The sequence below is a fragment of the Cheilinus undulatus genome, linkage group 22, assembly GCF_018320785.1.
Source record: "Cheilinus undulatus linkage group 22, ASM1832078v1, whole genome shotgun sequence".
Taxonomy (NCBI): Eukaryota; Metazoa; Chordata; class Actinopteri; order Labriformes; family Labridae; genus Cheilinus; species Cheilinus undulatus.
In genome coordinates, this window is record NC_054886.1 from 10,388,815 (window position 1) to 10,408,006 (window position 19,192).

General features: G+C 37.5%; 1 protein-coding gene across 1 annotated transcript; it reads right to left on the minus strand.

The window, feature by feature from the left end:
* Positions 1-205: 205 nt before the first annotated feature.
* LOC121504549 (glycogen phosphorylase, muscle form) lies at positions 206-18,535 on the minus strand. The gene is made up of 20 exons (XM_041779421.1): positions 18,216-18,535; positions 12,199-12,300; positions 12,014-12,092; positions 11,815-11,918; positions 11,109-11,240; positions 10,905-11,016; positions 10,742-10,824; positions 9,287-9,430; positions 8,838-8,930; positions 8,168-8,314; positions 6,459-6,622; positions 6,234-6,348; positions 5,373-5,474; positions 5,141-5,288; positions 5,002-5,060; positions 4,529-4,670; positions 4,137-4,344; positions 3,916-4,050; positions 3,603-3,669; positions 206-2,380 (listed from the first exon to the last, which is right to left on the minus strand). Exons 1-20 carry the CDS (start codon positions 18,456-18,458, stop codon positions 2,231-2,233), a joined length of 2,529 nt encoding a protein of 842 aa, XP_041635355.1. The 5' UTR covers positions 18,459-18,535; the 3' UTR covers positions 206-2,230.
* Positions 18,536-19,192: the final 657 nt, after the last annotated feature.

The window sequence follows — 19,192 nt, forward strand, 5'->3', positions numbered from 1 at the left end:
AGACGTTTTGTTCCTTACTAGTTTTCTGAGCTACGACAGCTTATCAGGGCCATTCTAGAAATGTTTAAAAGAGGATTCATCAATAAAAAAATGAGATTACAAAGTCATAAATTTCCAAAAAAAAAAACCCTAACTCATAATTTGATTTTAAGAAAGGGTTTAAAACAAGAGTAAAGTCTAGGAAAAAATCAGAAATGTCATATTCACGACAATCTAAACTTGAAAATTTCAAGTTTATAAAATTATCGACCCACAGCATTATAAATAAAAAATTTGCAAGACAAAAAATTGACAAATAATAAATTTATGATACTAAGCACATAAAAATTTTGAGCTTCTAAGTCATAAATTAAGGACTTTAACAAGGCATACATCTACGAGAGACCAAACTGAAAACAGTGGATGAATGAAGATTTACAGATTTTTAATTTCAAAATTTGATATTAAATTTGTAAATTAAAGATTCTTTCTTAAAAATTTACAACTTTTTATACCTCAAAATTTTGATTTGTTTCTTGTAGAGTTATGACATTTTAAAGTTGAAAATTTGGGTATTTCCTGGACAATTTCAACTCTTTAGACATGAAAATTTTGAAGGGATTTTTTTGTGAATTTGTGCCTTTTAATTAAAAATTGAGGGTTTTTTTTTCACTTGAAAATTTTTGAGGATTGTTTCTTCTTGAAAATGTCAGACTTCAAACCTATTTTTTCTTGAATTTTTAAACATTTTTTAACTTTAAAAAAATGTGTTTTTTATTGTATATTTGTCTTCTTCAACAAGAAATTTTTGCTTTATCTATTGGCTGTATGTATTATATATTTAGAGGGTTTATAAAACTTTTCAACCAAAAAATCTGTAAATTATTTTTCTTTCTTTTCTTGAACCTATTGAACTTCGAAAATTAAGATTTTGTTCTGAAATGTTTAACCCTTTTGATTTGAAAATTATGAGGTTTTTTTTTAATTTAGAATAATTAGATCCTCTGTTTTTAAATTCTTTTAGAGTGGCTCTAATTTACTGTCGCAGTTACACATCATCAGCTGGTGGAAATGCTCTTCTTTAATGCATATAGCATGTTAGCTTTAAGCATCAAGCCTCTGATTCAAGCACATTTACATCATGCATTTAACCATGAAACCATTTTTACATCCTTTTAAAGGATCCTCCCTTTAAATCCAGTCAGCTGAATCTTTTAATCTTCAGCCAGATTGCACATTTTTATCAATATCATCGAGCTAGTGTTAGCTTAAACAGCAAGCAGGGTAACAATACAGTTAATAAATGCTATGTGATGCTCTTTCTGAATCAAAAAATGGATTGTTTTAAATATCAGACACAGTTTTAGGCAGTAGATCTATAGAAGCCCTAGGCAGGCATTGATCTGTACATCTGATGAGTCACTTTTGGTCATTTTATCAGGATCCAGACTCATTTATCTCGCTCTGTTGAAATAACAATGCTTTCTTTCCAACTATGGCAACTCTGAAGTCAGCTACATTAGATCTTGGCTTCAGTACTTTGTTGCTTTTGGAATAATAATAAATGTTTTCCCATGATAATGGCTGTAATGGAAGGAACTATCAGTACTCATTATAATGAAAAACAAGCACTGTTATCTCAAGATGAGATTTAAAAGTCAAAATCTTGAGAAAGTGACTAAAATAAGATGTATGGATGCATTTTCCTTTAGGTCTTCTGTACAGATCTGCCCATTGTCACCGTTCATGAATGTAAAGTATAATGATTATGAAGGTGGCAGGACTCAGTGAAAGGTCAGCGGTGGTTTAGTGAAAACTGTCACGGTGATACTCCAGGTCTCATTAGAGATAAACATCCTGATTTTATAGAGCACACTAACAGTCTGACTTGCCTTTCTATTCATCAGAAATGAGGAGAGTTTGTTAAAATCCTGCTACTTTATCAAAGAAAGGAGATTTAATGATGACTCCAGCTGAAGATTGCCGTCATTAAAACGCTGTCTCTCTTCGCTGCTGACATGGAGCCGTGAGGTTTTCACCAAACAGTGAGGAGGAGCTTTGCTGGTGTTTGGAGAGAAAATCACAGAATCTGAATTAAGCCCACTTTCATAGACGTCGCTACACTGAAAAACAGCAGAGGGTTAAATAAAGTCAAGAATGCCACAGGACAGTGTCAAAGCTACGGGGTTCTTCTTCAGTGGTTGGACCACGGCGAGGGCGAGGAGGGCGAGGAGGACGAGGCAGACGCGGTTTAGCGGGGATCATCAGGAGCGGCAATCTTATCCAGACTGGGCTCCATGCCCCAGATCTCCTGGGCATACTGGGAGATGGTCCGGTCACTGGAGAATTTACCACAACCGGCGATGTTGTGGATCACCATCCTGGTCCACTCTTTAGGGTTCTGAGGAGGACCAGGAAGGCATGTTAAATAACAAAAATAAAACATGGAGAAAGGAGTCTGATTTAGTTTTGGTGGCTTTTTAACCCTCAGGCCCCAGAAACAGAAAAAGTTACTACTAACTTTTAAATCTTTTTAGCCAGCTTCAGTCCTATTACTGAAAAATCTGTTTGTTTGTTTTTGTTTTGAATTTTTGAACATTAGTATCATTTTTATTTAGAATTTTAATTGCCAATCTGGGGAACCAAAAACCATTATTGTTCTACATTAAAAGGCTTTATTTCCATAGACTTTATGGCAGACTAAATGTTTATGGATGGACACAATCCAGCCCATATTATTGATCAACAGAAAAATTTAGAAAAAAAGTATGCCTCTGCTCAATTCATTGCCAAAGGTATTAAAATCAGAAAAGATAACTGAAGATTGAAATGGCCACTGATGTTCCCAGGCCTGAGTGTTAGAAGCTTAATGCTGCCCCCTGCTGGAAGGATCTGTGTAGTCAGTGACATTAGATGATCTGGTGTTGGCATCTCTCAGTCGTGCAGGAGGCTGAATAAACGTATTGTGTGCAGCTAATCAGCTTCTGTGGAGAACTACAGCTCCTTTACACGACAGAGCTTCAGCTTCACAGTTTATTTATGAAATTTATGAAACGAAACACTCTTTCTCTGCATGATCTAAGACAAGTAATGATACTAGTGGCTGTTTGGACGCACAAATCTCTTCTAAATGTATAGAAATTAGGGCGCTGGCCTAGCTCAGTCTAGAGCAGACGCCCATAAACATTTTCTTGTTTGTCCTGTCTAAGCGCCAGATGTCACTGAGAGTTGTATGAAAATGAGGAAGGGGGGACTTAGACCCATTAATGCCCTCATACTGACATGTGTCTGTTATGTTGGAGTGGACATTAAAAAACAAATCTACTAGAGATTGTGCTCTGTCTGTCCCATATACTGAAGAAAGAACGGTCTGTCCTCTGCTCAGCTGTGCTCTTGTCCATCTCTGTGCCCAGGTGAGTTAACATCACTGAGATTTTTGTATTTTCTAACAACTCTCTCAATATCTATTTAATTGTATATTAGCCATTTTTAGTAGTTTATTCTGTCAGTGACAACCCAATGACAACTGGTCCCCTAAATTCAGAAGAAGCTGCTTTAAGCTGTTTGTTTGACATATTTGTGATTGATTATGCCTTCCTGGACTTTATCTTATATATACCAACCTTGTAGAGCATGCTGACTTTCTCCTGACATTTGATGTAGGCTTCATAATCAGCAAACACCTTAAACCTGCAGCAGTAAAGAGACATGGGGACAAAGAATGAGACCAAATGTTCCAAAGTAATCCTCATTACCTTTATGTGATTTTAGTAGATAAACCAGGTTATATTAGTTTCATTAGATGTGGGTTCACTGATATATAAATAAATCTGATGTTAAAACCCTCTAACAGGATCTGACAGTGATGTGACTCTGCAGGTCTGATATCACGACTCAGCACTACCTTCATGCTGACTCATCCCTGTACTCCCTCACCTGTCGTGGTTCATCAGCATGTTGACGAGGTCTTTGAAAAGGTCGGGCTGAGCTGGGCTGAATGCGCCTCCAGAGATCTGGTCGATGACCTGCTTCAGCTCAGGGATCCGCTTGTAGTAGGACACGGCGTCGTAGCTGGGGAGGAGAGATCCAGCAGAAAGATTATTCTGAGAGAACAGGCAATATTTAAAAATAAAGAAACTATCTGGTTAAAGGCTCACCCCTTCCTGTCCATGGCCTCCACATCCTCCACCCTCATCCCAAAGATGAACAGGTTCTCCTCTCCGGCTTCCTCAGCCATCTCCACGTTGGCTCCGTCCATGGTGCCGATGGTGAGTGCTCCATTCAGCATGAACTTCATGTTCCCGGTGCCGGACGCCTCCGTACCTGCCGTGGAGATCTGCTCTGAGAGGTCAGCAGCAGGGATCACTGCAGGAAGAGACATGAGGGAAGAATCTAGGGTTTAATGCATGCATGGTGCAAAAGGGCCTCCGAGATCTGACTTTTAACTATTAATGAACCACAGAGCTAGATAAGACGACTAAGAAGCAAAATTGCAGCTTCAAAAATCAACATTAACCAATAATGGTGGGTAAAAAAGCACATAAATGACCTTTCTCAGCCAGTGTGACGCGGTAGTTCTCCAGGAAAATGACTTTGAGGCGATCTCCAACCACAGGGTCGTTATTGACGACATCTCCGATTGATGTGATCAGTTTGATGATCATCTTGGCCGTGTGATAGCCAGGGGCGGCCTGGTAACAGGAGATCAAGACGTTGAGGGCAAACAAAAAAAAAAACATCACCTCATCAGCGGTGTATTTAAATACTTCTTTCTAATCCCTGCTGCTGCTGGCAAAGCTTCCTCTCATCCTCCACCCCAGCCTCCTCCTTTATAGCATAAAGCTTGTTGCGCCCTCATATTCAGATTCATGTTACTATGGATCTATTGCTTCTGAACTAATATCGAGAGCATCTTTTGAGCAGAGGCTTCTCCACCAGTAAAACTGTAGCTCCATTTTGCAATAAAATGGTTAAATGTATGACTGAAATTCAATTTATAAAAACAACTTAATTCCCTCTTACCTTTCCTCCGATCATGATGGTCCTCGGTGTCCAGGACTTGTTTGGTTCCTTCTTGATTCCTGATGAAGAAAGGAAAAAATTAACTATATTCATGTTTATGTTTGTAAGGACTGAGCAGCCAGAGACTGAAGAGACGTACGGTTGTAGAGCGTGATGATGTGCAGGCAGTTGAGCAGCTGTCTCTTGTACTCGTGGATCCTCTTCACCTGAACATCAAACATGGAGTTTGGGTTGATCTTCACTTTGTAGTGTTCCTCCAGGTGAGCTGCAAACTTCATCTTGTTTTCCTGGAGAAAGAAATGGAGGACAAATATGACAAACTGAAGACTGAAACAGATAAAACCATGATTTTTGTTCCTTAAAGGTCTGACCTGTTTGACTTTGGCGACATCCCGGATGAAGGAGTCATCGTCCTCGTAGTCCAGGAGTTTTTGCAGCTGGTCCAGGTCTCGGATATAGTCCTCACCAATCCTCTGAAGAGGGAGAACCAGAGAAACTCTACATTAATTACGTTACATGTATCATGAAATTAAGGCATCATCCTGATTAACTTAAGTACTAGAAAACATGCTCTTTTCCATGGTTCACGTACATGCTTTCAGTTCATGCATGGACAAAAACAAAAACATAGACCACTGAGCGATCTTTGTTCATAATTTAGGTGTAAATAATTAACACGAGAATATGTTTAATAACTCTGCTGGTCCCTGACTTTTCCTAAAAGTGTCTGTTTTTTATTTTTAAATTAAAGTCATACCCAAACTTTCCGGTGATCAGAACAAAAATTCCACCTTCAAATATCATTTTTATAAATAGTTAATTCATGATATGTGGATATTATTATTTAACTATAAAAGGGGATCAAACTAAATGTTTAATCATCAAATTAAGTTATTTTCTTGTTCTGACAGTGTTAGATGAGTTATCTATTGTAAATAAAGGTGTTTTTATACGGGATGATTACAGTTTACTGTGTGTGATAACATGTTATTGAAAAATGTCTACATAAATTAGTTAAAATCTACATTTTTGTGTGATTCACATTGAAAAAATCCCAAATATTCCAATACAAGTGATGCATTTCTGTTTGTATCAGGTATCTACGATCAGAGATAAGAGAGTTTATAATCCAGTAGTGAAACTGACCTCTCACAGTCTAGTAGTTTTGGAGCTCTGGCTTTTCTCAAGTTAAAAACTTTAAAAAGTCTCCAGTAGGTAGAAACAGAACAAACCTCAGCGATGACTTCGGCCAGCCCAGGGTTACACATGACCAGCCAGCGGCGAGGTGTGATACCGTTTGTCTTATTCTGGAACTTCTCAGGGTCCACTTCATAGAAATCCCTGAACCTGCAGAGAAGAAGAGATTATATCTAAATTATTATTTTAAAAACACTAAAGATGGATGTTTCAGCTAAAATATGCAAACAGAACAAATGGTGAGTCGTTTTGATTCCTACACGGTGTTTTTGATGATCTCAGAGTGGATGCGAGCGACTCCGTTGACGGCGTGAGATCCTACGATGCACAGGTGAGCCATGTTGATCTTCTTCACTGGTCCTTCTTCAATCAGAGACATGCGGCGCAGTCGGTCATTGTCTCCGGGGTAAACTTTGGAGATCCTCTACAGGGAGGAGAGAAATACCCCTTAAAAGAAGAGGAACTTTAAAGTCTAAAATGTGAAAACACCAAATAAATCTTTGGTTCTACTGGTGTAACCTTATAGACTTCCACCTCATATTATGCTTTTTCACCTGGATAAACATTTTTTTGTTTAGACTCAAACAGAAGAGTAAAACTTGAGAAAGGTGGACTGTTTAAAAGATATTTGAAACTTTAAGTTTGAAATCCTTTAAAAAAAGAAGGCTTCACAGAACCAACAGCAATAATCACTGAAGACAGGTGTGTACTGGTAGGTCTACATCAGTTAATTATTAACAGGATAAACGGCTATATAAATAAACGTCTTTGTTGGCTGCTCTGACCTCTGCCTCAGAGATATTTACAGTCAAAGCCGAAGAAAGCAATCACTCCTGAATGGAGAGAAGAAAAAAAAGAGCTTATCTTTAATGGTCCTTAACCCTCAATTGGTGTTGAAGATATTGTTAGACCCAGGGTATAAATAAGAATAAAAATAATATTCATTTTCTACTTTTTTGCATTTTATTTTAAATCAAGATCATACCTAATCATAAAATAAATATTAAGTCATTTTTGGGATGTTTAACCGTTTAAATGCCAGTTTAAGTTCAAAAAACCCCTGATGTTTGTGAGGTTAAAAAAAGTTTTTAAAAGTATTGTTTTTCCATATACTACATGAAAGTTAAATTTCCTTGCCTTGATTATGTTTATTATGAGCAAAAACTTGGATTTTTATGCATTATTATTTTTCTAAATTTTAAGATTTTATCAAATTGTTACATTGAGTTTGTTTACAACCAAAAATGGACGCTGTACATACATAGCAAAAAAATACTATACATTCATTAAAATTTAAAATTTTTGTGTCAGTCGTTTTAATCAAGATCAGACCTGATCATAAATGTCATAATACTTATTAATTTTTCATGATTTAACCCATTAAATGCCAGTTTGAGGTCTTGATGTGTGTTTATAACAAACACAACTGAATATTTTTCATATACATTGGATTTCCTTGAAGGGGATTATTGCAGCCTTGAACATATTAATAATGAGCAACAACTCTGATTTATTACTTTTTTTAATCAAAGATTTTAATAAATTGTTATAATAGCCCCCCTATAGGAAAATCATGGCCTTTCCCTTTATGCCAAATATGGTAAAATGGTCAACATTTGGTGACAAAGAGGAAAACTGTAAACTTGGATCCATAATGAAAGCCTAATATCATAAGTACATGTTTTTTACTGTGATGTCTTGAGGATCAAAAATTGTGATTTTAATGGATTTCAATGGGACATTTTTGGTTACCAACAGCCTGAGTGGGTACTAAAAGCCTACAGAGATTAATATTGACCTGTCAGAGGTTCTAATATTTTAATATGAAAATTCTATCGCAAAAAAAAAAAAACTTCATGTTTTTAGCATTAAAACAATCAAAATAATAAACAAAGAAAACTTAAAAATTAGCCAAAAAAGCCAAAAGTGACCTCAAACTTCTTTAAGGATAGACCGTCTGTTTTCGTACCTCCAGGTGCCTCCTGTTGATCTCATAGATGATCTCCAGGTGTCGGGGCAGAAGATTCTGGAAGAGATCAACGGGCCAGCGCTCCAGAGCTTCAGGCAGGACGGTGTGGTTGGTGTAGGCACACGTGCGCACCACGATGTCCCAGGACTAGATAGGGAAGGGACAAGACCAGAATAAATGGGAAAATTTAAACAATTACACAAATATTACAATAAAATATAAAACCAATGTGAAGTTCTGAACTGGTCAAATACAGCAGCATGTAAATAAGTTTAACATCAGTAAAACCTGCAGAAAACCGCTGTGAGACAACTCTTTAAATGTTCTGTATCTCTTCAGAGCTGATGGTACTGACTGCACTATTGCTGCTGCTTCTGTGTCTTTGTTCCTGCAGAGTTGAAGGATGCAAAGTGACAGAACGTCTACAAGACGACACCAGCAGCGCCTGGAGTCACTACATGGCTAAATATGTAAAGCTAACTTAAAGCAAACATGAAAAAAATCCCTGATCTATGACATTCTCAGTCTACATAGGTATTATCTCTGCTTCTTTGTTCTATGATGTTACTTAATTCAGTTTTTTTTCTCTTAAATGATTGATTTTATGTCTCATTTTCAGTAAATACATTTATTAGACTAAGAATTAGCTGTATTTTAAAAAGTGTCCCACCTTCTCCCAGGAGAGTTTCTCGATGTCGACCAGGATCCTCATCAGCTCAGGGATCGCCATCGCAGGATGGGTGTCATTCAGCTGGATAGCCACCTGAAAACAAACAAATTTTAAATATTTCATTAAAAACACTGACAATTTCAAGAAAAGAGGATATAGTTATGTCTTAGTTTTGTTCTGGAGTTACGATGTTGGTTTTATGTTTAAAAAAGGCAGCACGTCTCAAAATCCAGATCTGGAGGACAAAACACTTCACTAGTTTATTTGGCTCACAAATAAATGCTGAAGTCTTTCAGCACAAGGCCTTCAGGGTATTTTCTTCATTGATGTGAAGCAATTTCCTTTTAAACTTGGTCTTTGTTTGATTTTGGAAACCCTTCTCTCAAGAGAGGCTGGCTTTTCCACACTTTGAAAACCCCAGAGGTAAAAGAAGATGTAGGATGCGTCACCTTGTCCGGCAGCGTGGAGAGGTCGAGTCGTACGAACTCAGTGGATCCAAACTTTGAGGCTTTGAATCGTCGGATGATGTCCTGAAGAGTCGCAGCGACCACGAAGTACTCCTGCTTCAGACGGAGCTCCTTCCCCTCGAAGAACTGCAGCAGAGAAAAGACGACAAGAAGGAATTACGTCAGTCTTTACTGAGACAACTGGTGAATGAGCTTCACTGGAGGTAGAAACAAGGGATGCATGAGTTACAGGGTATATGCAGGAATCTTGAAGTTAATTTTAATACCTTTTTAAGACTTTTTGTAAGATCTTCTCAATATTTTTTAATACCTCACCGCCACTTCAAGTTGTAACCATTTACATCAGTGATATTTTTAACTTAACAGTTTTAGTTTGTGGTAAAGACTATAGACCACTATGATACAACAAAATTCAAATAGGCTGGGATAGTAGATCTTTGTGCTTCTGAATTTCCACCCGCTCGCTCTGGTGCTCTCAGAGACAATTTACGAACGCACCCACAATAGCCTAGTTTTTTATGTACCTGTTCATCTTTGTTTTTTAATAAAAATGAATAAATTCACACACTTTTACAATGTTTTTGGGACTCAAACTCTTGGACAGCTAATTCAGAAAAAATACTTTCAAAATTTAAGACTTTATAAAGTCATGATAAGACTTTTTAATTCTTTTTAAGGGTCTTAATTTTCCCAAAATTGATTTATCACCTTTTAATACTTTTCAAGACCCTGCGGATACCCTGAGTTACTCTGCATCAGTATTGTCAAAAATGAGTATGGAGATATTGGCAGATTGGATATTGAGAAAAATCCAGTATCATGCATATTAAGTAGAAACTCTTTATAGTGCAGGAGGTTATGAACATTTTGCAATTTTCAAATTGTTTTTATGATTTTGTGTTATTCATATGTACTGCAGATTCAGTGATAATTATTTTTTTGGTTATCATTTACCCATTCATATCTAAAAAGACACTAAACTAGCCTCCTTCACTGCATTTCTGTAAATGTACAATACTCATCTGCAACACTTGCATTACTTGAACTCTATTTTACTTAAATACACTAATAACCATTCAAATCTTAGCACAGAGTGTTATTCCTAGTCAATATTCTCTCCTTATGCTTCAAAATACTGCAAGCAAAACGAAACCTACTATGCTTGTAATGATTAAAACCAGCTGCTGATGCATTAAGCAAAATGAACTTCAGTTTAATCAACAAAATAAATTTCAGACATTTTCTTGACTAGAAATTAAACAAATACATCGGCTAAAACTCAAGCTTTTGTATCTTATTTTGAATTTTTTCTGTTGATGAAATGATGTGATCCTGTTCTCCAAATCCTGAATTTAATCAACCAAATCAATGAAGTTATGAGCAAAACTCGTAATAAAATGGTAGTAATTTTTAAAATAGAATATCAAGGGTGCTGACGTTGTCGTTGGGGTAGAGAACCCTGGAGATGTTCTCTGCGAGGTTCCTGTCCAACACCGCCTGGATGTAGCCGCCCACGTTGACTGTAAAACAGCAGATTTAGATGTTAGTCTCCATTTTCATATTGGTTTAATGACCATAATACAGTAGGAATGAAACTTACAGTCTTTGAGGTTAAAGTCACAGGGAGCTTTAGCCGACCACAGCCTCATGGTGTTGACAATGTTGTTTCTGTAGCCGGGGACGGGAGTGTCATAGGGCAGGGCCAAAACCACCTGAAGGACAGAAAGAAGGATTAGAAATGAAATATATAATTCATATTATATGTCTGTGTTGACCAGGATGTCCCATTATAGCGCTCACTAACCTGCGTGTCGACCCACTTCACTCCCTCGGCTGCGTGCTCCACTCGGCCGTAGAAATGAACAGGACGCATGTACTCAGGGCGAGCTTTCTCCCACGGGTTACCATATCGTAGCCAATCGTCTGCTTCCTCCACCTGTTTGAGGATGAGAGAACATTTTTATGGATATATTTCTGAATCTAGTGTCATTTAATGAACAAATTGCCCCTAAAACTTTTGCATTTATGTCTTTTGAGAATTTAAACAGACATAAGCATGACAACCGGCTGTTGTGATGAATATTGTAAATTTATCACCTTCTTCTTTTTTTCATGGGCAGCACAATTGTTATATAGAGAGTATTTATATCAAAATTATCTTGTCTACATGACTCAGTGTGTTCATACAGATTTCTCGTTTTTAATGGCTGTAAAATATAAATGCAGAACAACTTAAGTGAGGACTGTTGAGCATAAATACACCTCTATGCTGATAATACTGTACTATGTACAGTATATATAATAAGAGACAGATATTTGACAGATTAAGGCAAAGTAAATGCTAATAATAATGTTTAAAAGCCCACCAGAGACTGTGGGAAAAATCCCATGTTTGTTTTTTCTGCACAATTTCCATTTTAATGTTTTTATTCTAACATCTTGTTCTTTAGTACATTGTCACACTTGTGTAAACTTGTCACACCGTTGGTCCCTGAATCAGGTGATCTTACCTGCCATCCGTTGACAATTTTCTGGTTAAAGATGCCGAACTCGTAGCGGATGCCGTATCCATAAGCAGCCAGACCCAGAGAGGCCATGGAGTCCAGGAAACAAGCTGAGGACACAACAGGAGGAGGGAGGAGGTGTTAGAGACTAGTCTGTCCACAGCGCTAAACATCACTGTCAGCAGCCAATCAGAGGGAAGCTCACCAGCCAGGCGACCCAGACCGCCATTTCCAAGCCCAGCGTCCTCTTCGATGTCCTGCAGCTCCTCCATGTCCAGACCCAACTGAAGAGAAGAGATTAGATGAAATTAGGGAAATAAGGCAATAAGGGAAATAAAGCCAACATATCAGAGTATAAAAACTGCAGCTCCTCCAGTGTCTTTATCTCACCTGGTACGTGGCTTCATCACAGGCGTTCTCCAGAGCGAGGTTGACCATGGTGTTCTGCAGCGTACGGCCCATGTAGAACTCCAGAGAGAGGTAGTAAACACGCTGTAGGACCACAGAGGAGACAGGACGATAAATCTGGCTGTTCTCTAGAAAAGGAAGATTATTCCTTAGTCATCCTCATCTTCAGTCTTTGTGCAAAAAAACTTCTGACTCCATATTTACAATTGAGTGACCTTGTGAAGGTGTTACGCTGAGAAGAGTAGGATGGCTAAGCACTATTGCAGAGTCAATCCTTAGCAAACTTTTCTCACCACAACACAGAAAAAGGAAAAATTAGATTTTAATCAAAGTTGACCCATGGAGCATTTCTTATTTTATACCTTTGCCAAGAGCATAAAATAAAAAACAGACTATTTTAAAAACAGATTTTTTTTTGGTATCTGATAAACTTATTTAAAAAAATGCCCCCAATGCAAGTCAACATAAGCTGATATTTAAAGCCAACACAGGCCAATATTTACAGCCAATATTGGCCAATATTTAAAGCTGATTTGGGCCAATATTTACAGCCTATATAGGCCAAAATTTACAGCAAATAAAAGTAGATATACACCAGGCTTAAATTAACAGCCAATAGACGTCATAATTACAGCCAATATTTACAACCAATACAGGGTAATTTCAACAGCAGTTAGGCTAATATTTCCAGCTGATATTGGTTTATATTTATAGCCAATATAGGCCAAGATTGACAGCTGGTTTCCACTTAAATTCTTAGCAACTATAGGTAAATATTCACTGCTAATTTAAGCTGTTATTTACAGCTTTTAAATTTAAAGCTGTATTTAGGGCTGTATTTGTAGCTGATAAAAGGCTAATAAATACAGTCCAATGGGCTGATAATTACTGCCGATATAGACTGAAGTTGAAAGTGCATAGTGGCCGACGGTTAAACAGATATAGGCTAATGTTTACGGTTGATATAGATCAATCAAAGCTAATATTTACAGCTGATGTAAACCAATGTGTACAGCCAATATAGGCCAGTATTTACAGCAGATATAGGCTGTTTTTTTCAGCCAACATAGGCTCCTATTCAAAGTTGATACAGGCCTATATTTCCATCCAATATAGGCTTGTGTTTACGTTCGACTCCTACTTCCTGTATCTTTCTTTGAAAGTTGTGAAACATATTTCTGATTTCAGTGATGATGGTGTTGCACAGAGATCTGTATTTTAATCTTAAATCTTTCCTGTTTGATGAACACAGGACACAATAAAGTCACGCCCCCCCTTTAGCATGACCGATCATGTGATGATTCATCTCAACTGTGCCTGAATTAAGGCGTTGAATGTCATAAAGTAGTTCCTTAGGAGACTACTAACAAAAGTAGTGCTCCGTCTGCTGTCCCTGAAACATGATCTGTGTCTGAAACAACAGCTGCTGTTAGAGCAACAATAGACTCACAGCTAAAACCGGCAGCTCAGCGAACAACATCTCTGATATCTCAGAGCCAGGAGGCACAAAGAGGAAGAGAGTGTAACAGAGAGAGGAAGACAGAGTAGCACACATTAACATGAGTCAGTGAGAAAAACACTGAGTTCATAAGCGAGTTCACACTCTAATGATGGCCGACATTATTAAGAAGTAGTAAGGGGACGATAAGAGCAGCTCTAAGGTTTGGTGTCCTTGCTGAGCTTATCTGACCTTGTGTTGACATTACTGATCTTACTGTTGACGGGGGGGGGGCTATACAAAACTAGCAGACATGGAAAAGATCATGAGCCAAAAGTAACAAAGGCATCCAGTGAACGGTATAAATAGAAGAGGGTGCTCTGTGCAGGAGATTTGATGTCTTTAAGATTATAAAGGACAGAAGGTTTACCATGTGAGAAGACTAAGGCCCCTGAGTCAGTCAGACCCCTCAGTTTTTACCTTCACATGCTGCAACAATCTTATCCAGACTGACTACAAGTGTAACCCCAAATTATGCTATCATCATGACGTTAGCTGCTCTCTGTGCACAAAAGAGAGATGGGTCAGGGTTAGACAATCACAGCATCAACGGGAGCTCTGTGCTCTAAACAAAAGAAAGCCATGTGAAAGTAAAGTTTATAACTGTCTGTGAAGTAAACAGCTCCATTCTGCAGCAAGTGGCGCCACAATCTCACAACACAACATACCAATACACATAATTCTTTGGGATTTTTAAGGATTTTTAAAAACTGTTTATTGTTGATACATGCACTTACATTAGCACCAAAGACTTCTGTTTTATTGTTGTCAGTTTAAAACAGTTGGGTTTGACACAATATTATGGATGAAATTTGCAGACATTACCTTGCAGTTCATCAACCTTTCAACAAGTATGAAAAGTTCTGCCTAAATTTACAGCTGATAGCTATATCCGTAGTAAATTTTGGTGTGTATCAGCTGTAAATATCAGCCTTTAAAAGTTTTAAGTTTCGGCTTATATCAGTTGCAAATATGTCTATATACACAGTAAATATCGGCCACAGGAGTTGTAAATATAGGCTGAAATTACTTGTCTATATTGGCTGTAAATAATGGCCTATAATAGCTGTATCATGGCTTACACTGGCTGCTGATATTGGCCTTTATGGGATAATATCAGCCAATATCAGCTGTAAATACAAGTCAAATTGCAGGTAAATATCAGCTTTAAAAAGCGATAAATACAGTCTGTAAATATTGGTCTGTATTAGATGTGAATATCTGCCTATTTTGGCTGTTATTATTGGCCTATATTAGCAATAAACTTTGGCCCATATTGGCTGTAAATATCAGCTTTTACTAGCTTTAAATATCTGCCTTCATCAGCTGTAAATATTGGCCTATATCCACTGTTTATGTTGGTCTATTTTAACTGTAAATATAGGCCTATAAAGGCTGTAAATATTAGTCTACATCGGCTGTAATTATGGGCCCATATCAGCTTTTTATATTGGTCTATCTTAGCTGTTAATATAGACCTATAATAGCTCTAAATATAATTTAATATTGTCTGTAAAACAATGGCCTATTTGGCTGTAAATATCTGCCTATATCAGCTGTAAATATTGGTCTATATTGGTTGTAAAAATCAGCCTTTATTAGCTATATCTACCTTTTTCAGCTGTAAATATCAGCTGTAAATATTGGCCCATATCAGCTTTTTACATTGGTCTATCTTGTAAAGGCCTAAATAAAGGCCTATAATGCCTCTAAATATCAGTCTATATTGGCCTAAATTGACTGCGAATATTGGTTGTAAATATTGGCTTATATCAGCTTTAAATATCAGCTGTTTATGTTGGTCTATATCAGCTGTAAATACAGGCCTAGAGTAGCTATAACTTTTGGCCTACACAAGTGTTTCAAGGTTTATATGAGCTCTATAAATCAGCCTTTAATAGTTGTAAATATTGGCCATTATTGGCTGTAAGTATCAACCTCTACAGCTGTAAGAATGGTCCATATGTATAAAAAAGATAGTGGCGTTTAAGTCAGGACCATCAGGCCTTCATCAGCTAAAGTCTCTTTGCTTATCCTCATTCCTTCAAATTTAAGGTTGGTCCTAATGTCTGAATTTTATTTTTTGTCCATCTATTAATTTCAAAGAGTTATCAGGATTGACATTTTAGGTCAGAAATACATTCATATATTGGTTTAGACTAAATTAATTGGTAAATCTCAGCATATCAGACATCAAAAATTCATTAGCATGCATCCCTGGTTCAGACATACAACTTTAGTCTTTAAATCACATTCTTAAATTTAAGGAATGAAAATGAACAAAGAAAAAGACTCCAGCTGATGCAGGTCGGTTGGTCCTGACTAAAACACCACTAACTCCTACATCCACACGGATATCTAGCCGACAAACAGCCGATATATCAAGCCAGTAAATATAGACAGAAATTTATGTCTGCCGTTAATACTGTGCATTTCTAGAAGGAAATTTTTATTTTATAACAGTAAACAATATGTAGACATTTATCTTGGTACATATTGTCCAGCTCTGGATGAGGTATCAGCTCACTGTGCAGCTAATGCACCAGCTCCTTTCACTCTAAAGGTGTTGGCCCTTTAAATCCTCCATTGAGCATCCTGTTGCAGTCACGCACAGGGGCAGAGTTGGATATTTGCAAATTAAATGGTTTCATAGAAAGGAAAAGTGTGGCCTCTGCGCCCAGCTGCTTATTTGAACACTGTGTGGCCATTTTGAAATGCTCGGCGTGTGTTTTGGTGATGAGGATGGATGGACAGAGCACATTATGTAACACATATTTCAACTAGTTGAGTCTCAAGCACATGCAGAGGGTCGGATCAGAGCAGGATGATACTGTGAGCACACACACATCAAATCACACATGAAGGTTAGTGAGGCTGAGCGAGAGCTGCACGGGCTGAACATTACGTAACACAGAGAGGAAATGTCTGCGTGCACACATGCAGCTCGATGGGAGACTCGATGCATAAGACAAAGCAGCCGGAACATTTCTATACATGGAGACAAAGCTGCACAGAGCTAACACACCCCCTAGTGAAGGGGAGTTCATTATGAGACTGCAGCATGGACCCCAGCAGCAAGGACCCCGCCCCCCTTTTCCATTGGTGTTACGGTTTATAATGAGACCGTGTTCACTGGTGACTTTCTGCAAAAGATGCATTGGTGGTGCAAAAGGTTTTAGGGACAGGGAGAGTCCTAATGAAGGCTTCGTTGATTAATATTTACTTATGAAATGTCAAAAATACTAGAAGACATGATCTGTATTCAGTGAAAATAATAATAATATCATGGTGTTACTGGCATGGTGTATTTAGCACATTGGCAATATTTGGAAAAGTAAATAGATGGCAGGAAAACCCTTACTCTTTGCTAGTTGCATCCACTTTCCAAATGCATCAACCAAATTTGTGCAATTTAGACAGTATGCAGGTGTTTGACTGCTATTTTTGATCATTAAATAAACAAATTATACTAGCATTGGTTGTCTAGGACTTCTATTTTTTTGTGGTATCAAGTTGCTGTGATAGGCCTATAATGGCTGTAAATATCAACCCTTACTTGGCTATATTGTGGCTTATTTGGCCTGTGAATATTGGCCAATATTTGTCTTTATCAACTATAAATATTGACTGTTATTAGCTATAAATGTTAGCCTTTTTTGGCTGTAAATATCAGACATATGTAAGAATCAGTTTGTGAAGTTTTAGGTAGGACCAACCAAACTACGTCAGATGTAGTCATTTTCATTGTTTATCCCTATTCCTCCAAATCCTAAGTGTATTCTTAGGTCTGAATTTTGATTTATGTTCATCCTTTAAGTCTAAAGAGTGATTTAAGGGCTAAAGTTTGATGTCTGAGATGCATTTGTATATAGGTATCGGCTGAAGTGCACAAATACATTGGTAATATTTTGGAAAGTGGGTGAAACTGGTAGGGAAAACCTTTTCTCTTTGCTAGTTCCATCCACTTTTGCAAATGTTGCAAACGTATTTATGCAATTTAGACAGTGTGCATGTGTTTGACTGCATTTTTTGATAATTAAGAATAACAAATAACCCAATATTAGGTTTCTAGGACATCCATTTTTGTGGTTATGATATCAATTGGCTATTTTTCTTAACAAACCATACTATTTTTCCTAATTTACATACAATAAAATAATTCAAATTTTGGCGTAAAATTTGAAATTGGTTATCTTGTTGTCGAAAGGCATACCTAGTAGTTCTTACAGTTAACAAGCATTTTAAAGAGAATAAGACCTTGAAATAACCCTTATAAATCAACTTAAATTTGGTCTAACAATTAACTATATTGTCTTTACATCTAACTTATTTGAAAAATTGTCGATATTTTTCTGAATACTCGATATTTTGCACAGCTACAGGTTCGGTTTAGCCTCTTCCGTCTTCAACATCACCCGAGAGTCACCAGATGACACGGTTGCCGTCTACACAGTCACACCGGCCAGCTGTGTACGTGCTCTGTCTCACTGCGGCATCTTACTTTGGGGTCTTTCTCGTAGTAATGCTGCTGGGTGCGGATCCAGCGGCCCACCAGGTGGTCCCTCACGGTGTTAGCCAGAGCGAAGTAGTAGTCCCGTTTGGTGGCCACATTCCGGTCTTTGACCAGGGTGAAGTGGAGATGCCGGTTAAAATTCGTTTTCAGGTCCGCGACGTTTTCTACTCCCGCCAGACCTCGGACCGAGATCTGCTTCCTCTTATCCTGGTCAGAGAGCGGCCTAGACATGGCGACTTTCGGTAAATTTAAACTTTATTTATTAATTTTTGAACTAAAGTCACCTTCTGACCCTTCCTCGCTCTCCTCTGAGCACACAGCCGATGAGAGGAGGCGCTCCAGCCCTTTTTATAAACTGCGGAATTCACGTCAAAATGGCGACAGGAAACCAAGCGAATCCGAGAGGCGCTTTCAAAATAAAACTTATTTCATATGCGTCACAGGCTTTTCTCTGACAGATTTCCAAACAAACATCCGAATATGAAAAAATATATATATATCTACAAGACAAAGCTACAGCCAGAGCAGTTAATGACACACCTTTTATTTCTTCATAAACCAGCAGAACAATCAAAGTGGGTGAAACAAGTGGTCAAAGTGTGGTTACATTGCTTTTATTTTAACATGTATAATCCCGTTTTCCCGGTCTTAATCTGGGTCACTTATTTTTATGAGACTTGGACAGAAAGTTCCCATGATGGATTCACATCCATTCATAGCATTTCACACAAGAACTTTACTTTATGTTTTTATATATTTTTAGACAGAATTTAGTTTTCACAATTAATTCACTGGGCCCATCATAATTAGGTGTGAGGAGTATTTATCTTTTAAATCCATTTTCAGTCTCTCTGTTATTGATGTTTTTTCAGTGCCAACGCTTTATTATATTCATTTTAAAATATATGTATTTTATCTGACTAGAAACATGCTCAACCTTAATTGCTTTTTAAAAAAAGAAAACA